Raw genomic sequence first — 9,910 nt, forward strand, 5'->3', positions numbered from 1 at the left:
AAAATGTAACTCGTCTTAGCAAGTCGTTAAAATCTCAGGAACGGTGATAAATGGTCAATAATGTTTGGCTGGGTTATTAGCAACTTCCTATAGTTAATATGAAAAGCAACATTAAAGGGACTTGCAGATTTTTGAGCAACTTTTGAGCAACCTTCGCAACCTTTAGATTGTTTGAGCAACTTTCGATCAACTTTCTTAGTAATTCGTCGTTGCGTCACTTGCCTGTTGGACTTTGCAACAAAGCGTGATCGTTAAAAAAATTCGCGTATCCTGATTGGCTAACTTGTAAAAAAAGTTTGTTGGGTGGCCACGGTAAGGCGCGTCGCACTGTAACCGTATACATCGATAAAATGTGACGTTAGAAGCTCGTGCGTGACTCGCCGATCGCGCATGAGCAATACGAAAATTGTCTCTTCATGAACTTTGGACTCGCTCGTTCAGCGCTTTTGGAGCCGGCTCTATCATTTTGACACAAATAACTGTTATACACGAGTAGAGTGGACATGAGTGGAGAAATACTACAAACAGGGTTTATCAAAACAAAATTGTTGTAATTTTTTTAATCCTAGAACTTGATTTTACATCAAAGGAGAAAAGAATAGTATAGACTGTAGCCCTTAATCAAATTCTCGGGAGCCCTGTTTACTTTGGCGTGGGAGTGGAGCCCCAATTCATAAGGGCTGGAGCCCTGAATCCCTTTGGACCCTGATTTAAGTGTGCGTTACATTGCAAGAGTTTCTTCTTTCCTGTGGGCAATCGATGCCACGTAGGTCACTAATGTGACGCCGTAACCCTGTGAAAATTGTTGCTATCGGATCTCGACTTCCCGTTTAGTTCCAGCATTCCGAGAAGGTATACTTGATACGGTCTCAGCACGACGGGACGTTGTCTTGTATCTACTACAATTTTGACCGCTGAACGTGCAATGGATAAAGGCATAAAGGATCTCAAGGAGCCGAAGCGTGTGCCAACAGAGAGGGCTTGCTCACTTCTTCACAAGATTTCTATATTTTTGTCTGTCGTTGCGATTCTGTTAACCATTGCGCTGTTCGTAAGACTCGAAACAGTGGTCCGTGAAACGAAAATGATGGATTCAAAGTTCTCGCAGGAAATTCAGCAAGTTAAAGATGCTCTCAAAGAAGAAGCTAAACCCCAGGCCAGTGCGAACGAGGACGTCGATGCTGCCATTGGTAGGTGACGTAGCGTGACTGAGTTGTTATTTATGCGTGAGATGGTCGCAAGCTTTCTCTAGCTGAGGCAAAATGCAAAAAATTTAATTAAGTGTTGACCAATCGAATTTTCTCCAATAAACCACTACCCGTGCCTCTCCGTACAAATGACAAGTAGTGTGCAATGGTTCATTTTTGATTTGTACTTTTGTCCAATTCATTATTCGGAATGTAGACAGTGGCGTAGTAACCTAAAGACTTGTTTTTTTCCGGTTTCCTGTTGTTATAGCCTGTCTTCCTGTGACCCTGTTATCATATTCTTCACCTTCTCAGTTTGGCAGTTTGGCTGCCCTGTCTTTCTAGCCCCTTTGTGGTTATTTGGGGTAGCCAGTACTCGAATGGAGTACGAATTCATGTAGCTGTTGTTATTGTAGGACAAATCGAATACCTTTACGGCAAGACCTTCCAGTCGGTGAATTAATTAATATAACGTATTCTATTGGGAATCTCTTTTATGAACTAAACTAATCCTGGATTAACGTGAACTTTAATTCTAGTTTAATGACTAATCATTTAAGGTTCTGCCAAAGATTTTCGTCCCTCAGGTTTGACTTAGACATGTCTTTAACATGAGCTAAAACTTAGCTTTCAAAAAACACTTTTAATGGGAGAGATAAAAACCTCGTTTTAATCGTGGATTAGGCTTTCGAACAATCGGGCCCAGTATGATAATTAGTACATGTATAAACATATTGCATTTGATGACCTTTGGAAACAATACAGCCCGCCAACATAACCAAGGAGGACACGTTTTGGGGTCTCGTTGATTTCAACGTTGTAGGGAAAATGTTTAAAAGAGATAATTTGGATGAATTGAAAAGTTGATTTGCTGTTTTCTTTACAGTCTAAGTTCCTATTCACGTTTTATTTTTCTTTCACTGTTCTTCACCAATCAGACAACGTTTATTCGCGTGATATTTTTTTCTCGAGACTAAATATACCCTCCTTGCTAATGGTTTTGTCTTTGGGCTAATTAGGGGATACGATTACAGTCTCCCAGTGGTATAAAGTAGTGTTTTTTTATCGCAATGTTAAGTATTTTACCACAATGGAGGTATGCTAAGATCGTGTTTCCTGTGGCCTGTATTTTGCTCCTTTAATAGATCAGCTCAATTAGGCCTCTTAATTAGGTCAACGCTAACAAAAACAACGGGAAAAAGATCAAATGTTGGCATAATGACCTGTTGTCAAAGTTTGGAACTTGTTCAATATAATTGTCATGAATATGTGCTTTATGCAAATCAGTTATAACTGTGTTTTACTCTCTCTACTTGTTCTTTGTACTTAAATGTATAGTAAAAGCAATTCGGTATTAGTGTCATCAAAATAACGTGCGTTGTTGCATTTAGATTCTGTTGCTGCTGTTTCCTGTTTTTTCTCATTCGGAAAATTAAGTTATTAGAAAATTTTCCTCTTGCAGGTCTAGTGGACAGAAATGAAATCTTCCGTCGCAGCTTAGAAGCGAACAGCAGCGACTTTGAAGGTTTGCATGACGTTCGTGATGGAATCAAGAAATACGTAAACTCGATAATGAGGACATCATTGTGCATTGCTCCAGGCAAAGTTTGTCTGCCAGGCCCCCCTGGCCCAAGGGGCGTCCAAGGACCTCGCGGTAAACGAGGACCAAAAGGAACCAAGGGTAAAAAGGGAACGCAAGGTTCTATGGGTCCACCAGGTGAACCCGGTAAACAAGGGCTGACGGGAGATCCTGGAGTACTAGGAGTCAAGGGAGAAAAAGGTATGTCAGCCTTCGGGGACTCACGTCGCTAAAAACCATATTTCCTCACTCGGGAGATTGGTCTTAAAATGATAAGAATATAGAAAAAAGAATAATAATAATAATAATAATAATAATAATAATAATAATAATAATAATAATAATAATAATAATAAATAAAATATTTGCTGGCGAGCGGTAGCGACGCAGCACTTATTCTTTGTTTGCAATAGCGGGAAAAACCCCAACATTTGTCGGACGTAAGATCGGAAGCATGCGCAGGTGGTTGGTTTTTTATTATCCGCGATATCCACAACTTCGATGACGTCACCATAAAAATTGCACGTGAGATCTACAGAGTTCCAGTAGATTTACATTATTATTCGCCCGTTGAGGCATTATATTTGCCCGTTGAGTCAAAATCTCTGCCATTTGAGGTAAATAGTTCGACCTTCGAGTCATACTGTTCTTTGTCCGTTGAGACGAAAGACAAGCTTGCAACCATGGAGTCAAAATGCAGATCACTTGTTAAAGTTAAGTCAATTGGCTTTGTGTACTTTGAGGCGAAATCTGAGTCGTTCTCATCCGTTGAGATAATCGATTCGACCGTCGAGTCAAATTGTTTTTGAATCGTTGAGACAAAAGAAAACTTCTTGAGCACAGTATTAAATTTTCGTTCGCTCATTGACGCTGAATATCATTAAAAGGGGTTTGTATTACTGAGAAGGGGCTAGCGATTTCTGAGGAAGGTAAGCTTAATTGATGGAAACGCCGAAGGTATTTCATGCTGAATAAGGATGCACACGAGTTATCTTTTATTTTTCGTGCGTGTTACTCCATTTTCTCATAAAATTTCCATTGTAATGTCAGTATTTTCTTCCAGCTCTAATGCAGCACCTGCTTTCACGTTGAAACTCCTAGTTTACTCACATCCTTGCTTATGAAATTTTAGAATGCTTTGAAGGTTAATATAAATTTTTGTCTCTGTTGAACGTGAAAAAGATACCAAATCTAGAAACGTACGTGTAGCAGGCATATATAATTAATAAAGAACAAATATAATTATCACGCCTTTCTCTAAAAAATCGCCATGACCTTCACCTTCATGACATGAGATTTTGTTTTTCAAACTAAGCCAGCCAGTTTTTGTCTCCTGCCTTTTTTTTCATTCGGATTCACCCTCATTACGTTATTTCAAATTGTTACCTATAAATCAGTTCTGATTCGTCGAAACTGTGGATACATTGTTTAGCATCTTTTCGTAAGGTGATGCAGGACTCCCTGGACATCCGGGACCTAAAGGAGAGCCAGGAGAGTCCATATCTACCCCAAGGGTGACCATATCTCCTGCTTCAGTGACAGTCACTAAGCATCAGACCGCCACGTTTTACTGCTCAGCTGTTGGTAACCCAAAGCCTTCAATATCATGGAGTAAGCTGAATGGTTCAGACCTGGTGAACAGGAATCGTCAACAGGATAAGCTAGAGATTAAGAACGTCGCTTACATTGACTCGGGGAAGTATGTTTGCACGGCAAGAAATGTCTTGGGACAACAGCAGAGAACTGTTGAGCTGTTTGTTGAGGGTGAGATTAAGATTGCCTTTTGTTTCTTATCTTTCAATGTGTGGAAAAACGACTTCATGTGCATCAAAAACGAACTTGAACCTTTAAAAGCTATTCTCGCGTTTAAAATACCCGCTAGTCTACTTGGGACCCTGTCATCGGGCGGGAAGGGAAAAGTAAATTGGGAAAGCCTATGACCTTCCTAGTACGCGTATACGGATGCTGTACTGGTTTTGAGCTACAGGAGAATCGTGGGAGGTGGGGCCATTAGGTTCGTTTCCTGTTGGGAGAACTCGGATATTCTTTTCCCAGTTTGCCTGTGACACTGACTGAAAAAATACATCTATCAGATACATTTACTGTTTTGCCAAATTATGTTCGGCTGATGCGTATCAAAAAAAAAAAAGGTTAGTTTAGTGAATAGTGAATTTATATTACAAGAAAATTGGTTAATTTAGTTATTAGGTATCTTAGTACGACGTATCCTAAGTATTATTTCTTAAAAATTGTCTATTGTCATTACAGAAATAGAACATTGTTAGGAAACAAGCCGAGGGCTTCCTCAATTTGACCCCTGGGATCTAACTTAAAGCTGTTTTTAAGTGAAGTTTCTTTCATTATTTTTTGAAAGCATGCTTTGCTTTCAGTTATATTAATGTTAAATCACATGGGTCAGCGTCTTTATTCAGTATATACACGGGTCAGTTTTTATTGGCGCTGAAACTGAAGAAATAAGACGACGATGTAGGATCATTTTCTTAGAGGGGCTTGATGTTGATGTTTATCTGTTGTTGGTTGTACTTAGTTCCTCCAATGTTTACCAAGATCCCTGACAGAGTTATAACAGTAAAAGAACATTCAACTGCAAGTATTGTTTGCGAAGCTTTTGGCTCTCCGCCACCAATCATTCAGTGGTCTAGAGGTTTCTCAGTTCCTTTACCACAAGGGCGATCCGTGGTTGTAAATGGTACGCTTAAAATTTCAAGATTCAGTCTTCAAGACATCGGTCGATATCAGTGTAAAGCAACTAACAAGCTGGGATCAGTTACCACGATAACTGCGTTGCATTTTAGAGAAGGTGAGAGGTACGACCTGAATAAACTGTTCGAAAGTGACAGCAATTGATCATTCACTTATTCATTCTTTCTTCCGCAATTCCCCATATTAAGCGGACAGCAGCACAAGTCCCATCTTTCCCCTCCCCCCCCCCCAAATTTACTGTAAAAAATACCTGTATTCAACGGACACCTCTAATAAGTGGACGCGGACACCTCAAACTTGACTTTTATGGTCCTCTCTTTTGTTAAAAACCTGTATTAAACGGACACTGCGTAAAGGATGCATGTTTTTTGTCCACGTTTTAATAGATCGGTCATTTAGCTTTGCCGACAAAAAGATCTGTCACATCTTTGTAACACTTAACAAACAGAAAATACTATCTCCGTTGGCAAAAGTGATCAAATTAGTAATACGTGGCCTCACCGACAAAGCATTTGTGTGGCAAACAGGAAATTCGTGTACCTAGAGACATGTCTGTTAAACTAATTACATAATACAAATCCTTCATCAATTTCTGTCTCAACCAGTTACATGAACACGTGTCCGCTTGAAAAATGTACTCGCAGGGTTCTTCTTACCCCGCGAGCAGTGGTTCCTCCACTGGACACTATACCGGTAGCGTCCGGTGGAGAAACTTACTGCTCGCAGGGTAGGTAGTTCCAAACGATACCCACCGATTTGCTCACCCTCTTTCCAGTAATTTTCACTTTTCTGGGTTTATTGCGCGCTTTAAGAGCTTGGATAACCACATGGCCATGAGTTTGGAACGCGCCCAACTACTTCCATAAGATCTGTTATCTCGTTTGGGTGTTCAGTTGGTTTTTCTGCTGGTGAATTACCCCGATCTGGTTTTCGGTCTGCCAAAGACCTTTCCGTTCACGATAATGGTATTTGACCCTTTCGAGGCGTTTTAATACCGAGGTATATTAATATGACCCTTTTTAAGTCGAATTCTAAGGGAACCTATTTCCAGCGGACACCCTGTATTAAGCGGACACTAGCAAGGGTCCCGGGGGTGTCCGCTTAATGGTTTGACTGTATATGAATTTTTATATATTCACTTTCATCTCATCACCTGTACGGGTATATTACGAATTCACAAATTGACCAGTTCCCAGTTGGCTTGAAAGCTCAATTGGCAGAGCGCTGTAAGGATATCGCAGAGGTCATGAGTTCGAGTCCCGTTAAAGCCTGAATATTTTTCAGGCTTTCTTTCAGTCCCAACTACTGCGATGACCATTCACTTATTCAGTAATTGGTCATTTAGATTATTCATAGCCATATATTTGTAAGCTTGGTGACAATCAGATCTCAGACTTAAAATCATCAACATGATCGGCAATTCACGTCATTCTGAAGGTTGATCTCTATCGAGTATATCCAAAATTTCCATCGTCAGATTCTTTACTGTTATTCTAACTGTTTGAACGTTATGATAATTAACCCTTGCCCTACTTCAGACCAACATATCTAATTCTTATTCCCAGTTTCAGAACTTAACTTAAGACATACACATCAAAATATTAGGCAAAACAAACCTAATTTTTTTCAGGCCGAAATCAAAATAATTAGCTTTCAGATAATGTCTTGTATATTCAGTGTGATTTCCTCTCCCTAAAGGGATTACTTTAATATATATATTAATGATTTCTTCATATACACTTTAAGTATTTCAAGGAGAATTTTCATTCTTTAAAATATAGTTAATCGAGAGACTGATTATGAAACCTTGAATTAAAACAATGGCGCTGCAATTAATGTGGAAGGATCGCGACCGTGTACAATCCTTTGTTTTAATGTTCACATTACATATATCGTTATTCAGGGGCACCCAATGGGAGTTTTCTCTCAGATCCTTTGAAACGCTATTTTAGGCTATCTGGTGTGCCTTTAAAGCTCTGTAGATTCATTTAAAGCTGCGCTATAATATTTTTATCTGTTCGGTCATTCTAGGGGAACTTGAGTCTTTTCGAAATTACTAGGGCATTTTTGTCCATTTCCCTAAAAACTTAGGTCTTGTTTCCTTTCCGAAAATCTTAGCTGACCTTTTTTCGGTACCCGAAACGACATTTTTATCAATCCGAAAACACAAGGCCTTAAATTTCCCATATCACGAAAGTTCGAGGCGAAAATTATTTTTAGAAAATTGTAGGGGATTAAGGGCCTTCCGAACAGATAATTTACCGAAACGATCCGTTGGGTGCCCCCTGGTTATTCACCGACAGGGAGGTCCGTATAGGAAAAAGTGTGCGCGTGGTCTTGAGTACGCGCCTGAGGGCTGTACTGAAGATCGAGGGCTCAATTTCTCTCTATACGAACCGACCTTACAGGCCGGTGAATAATACGTTTACTTTTTTTTGTTTGTTTAGTTTTAAAGATCATCGAGGCGAATCGGTCTGCCAACTGAGTCTATGTGCGCGCTACAAAAACTTGAATATCTCTGGAGTGAAAGAGGATATTTCAGATACGAAAACGCCATTATTCGCCACTTTGAAATGCCTTTTAAACAAGCATAATATATTTTTTACTTCACAAGCACTTTAAACCACGACGCTAACATATCACTGAGCCGAACTTTGTTCACACTAAATTTGCTCACTGTGGAAACAACGTTTTTGCTTGTAATGTCTACCTCAACCCGAAATCAAAAGTACGCGTCGAATACATCTAGAAACCCGCTTTAATCTTCCAAGTGTTTTATTGGATTTTCAACCTTTTACTGAAAACCTGTTTCTGAGTATGCTTTTGCTCATCCTGATATTATTTTATCATATTTGGTTAAAAACAGTATGGATCGCGTCTCCAACGGAACATGAAAAGAAGAGGTGGGAAACGTGAAGGCGCCGGGCGGAGGAAATTGCCTGCGTTGACTAAAATAACGAGAGAAATCAATCAAAAACATCGGAGAGCAAATCACCAAGATATATATTTGGAAAATCGCATTTTCTCAACCTGGCGAAAGGTTCGTGCGGAGGGAATCTTCATAAACGATTCAAAATTCGCGTCATGGCTGCTCGGTTTGGAGCTCAGACGAAGACAAGCTTCGGTACACAGTCGATTATCTCCTCGACAAGGACAACCTCTAGTAGAACCTTGTTTTCTACGGGTCGAGCAAGCGTTCTTGTAATGACATGAGTTTCGTTCCTAAATTTAGATAGTGGAGAAGTTGTAGAAACGAAATTATAAAAGCAAAATATATGATTGAAAGCAAAAATAAAGCGTACCGGTCGTTTCGCTACACTGCAGTTACGTTTTAAAATTGACATATTCTGTAATATTTGAACTCAATTTGCTTCTCATGCAAACACTGTGAAACGTAGAATTTTTCACACGACGGGATACCGAAATAAACGATTAAATGATTCTTCGACTTCAGAGGTATTCGTTGAAGTTTGGCTTTTCCCGGACAAGTCCATCAGTCAATTCTCCATAGTATCAAGAAAATGAGTGTTCGAATATGACATTAGGTCTATAATCACTATAATAATTTTGACTGGCAAATAGTTCGACTCGACAAGGTTTGTTTAGATTTTAAAGGATGCGATTCTCAGCGCGAGACTTGTGATGAAGTGTGATATGCAAATCAGCTAAGAAATGGTATCTAAGGCGCATGTGCACCAGCTGACTGTGTCCCTTTAAGAGCCCTTTTGTACTCCAGTAACTCCAAAAACCTCTTGGAGGGATTTCCTGTCATCATTGTAGGTATTCCTATTCCGGAATAGGGGAAAATCGAACGCACCCTAAATGAGGTTAAAAAATGACAGTACAGTTATATTCTAATTCGCTCACCCGCTCAACCGAATATAAAACATTTATCATGTAATAAGCAACCACTTATGGGGTGTGTCAACACGAGCCGTGTACGACCCTCTTTATTATGTCTTCAATATCAACTGAATTACAAACAGTATATTCATAAACAATATGGCGCAAAATGTAAGAAAAACAAAATTACAACTGTATAGCACTAATATACAATCAAAGCATAAGCTAGAATAATGCAAAAGCAAAACATGACAAGCCAAGACTTGAAAAATAAACCACTTGATAAAATATAGTCATTGGGTATTTAATTTAGAGGGCGAACTGAGTGCGGTCGTATGACTCGAATGAATACAAATCGAGGCCTCAGCATATATATACCCGACGCCCCGCTAATGATACATTGTGACAAAGTGTCACAAACACCCAAAAATAAGGTTACGTAACCCATGATAAATACATTTATATTCTAATTCGCTCACCCGCTGTTATGATAAGTTGGTTGTCCTGTGCAAGGTATTGTAATGTGATCTTAAGGATCACGTGTGGAGTAAAAGTACTGCAATAAAAGCTCTTGAAG

At 39.4% G+C, this 9,910-nt stretch overlaps 1 protein-coding gene across 1 annotated transcript in view; it reads left to right on the top strand.

Moving 5' to 3' along the window:
- Positions 1-713: 713 nt before the first annotated feature.
- The window catches only part of LOC146483419 (uncharacterized), a 22,995-nt gene continuing 13,798 nt past the window's right edge, over positions 714-9,910 (top strand). The window contains exons 1-4 of the mRNA XM_085105667.1: positions 714-1,190; positions 2,650-2,967; positions 4,213-4,530; positions 5,315-5,587. Of these exons, the coding sequence (XP_084961793.1) occupies positions 926-1,190; positions 2,650-2,967; positions 4,213-4,530; positions 5,315-5,587 (1,174 nt within the window). The 5' untranslated portion in view covers positions 714-925. The remainder of the gene's footprint in view (positions 1,191-2,649; positions 2,968-4,212; positions 4,531-5,314; positions 5,588-9,910) is intronic.

This window comes from Pavona decussata, unplaced genomic scaffold (assembly GCF_977016875.1).
Source record: "Pavona decussata unplaced genomic scaffold, jaPavDecu1.1 SCAFFOLD_38, whole genome shotgun sequence".
Classification (NCBI taxonomy): domain Eukaryota; kingdom Metazoa; phylum Cnidaria; class Anthozoa; order Scleractinia; family Agariciidae; genus Pavona; species Pavona decussata.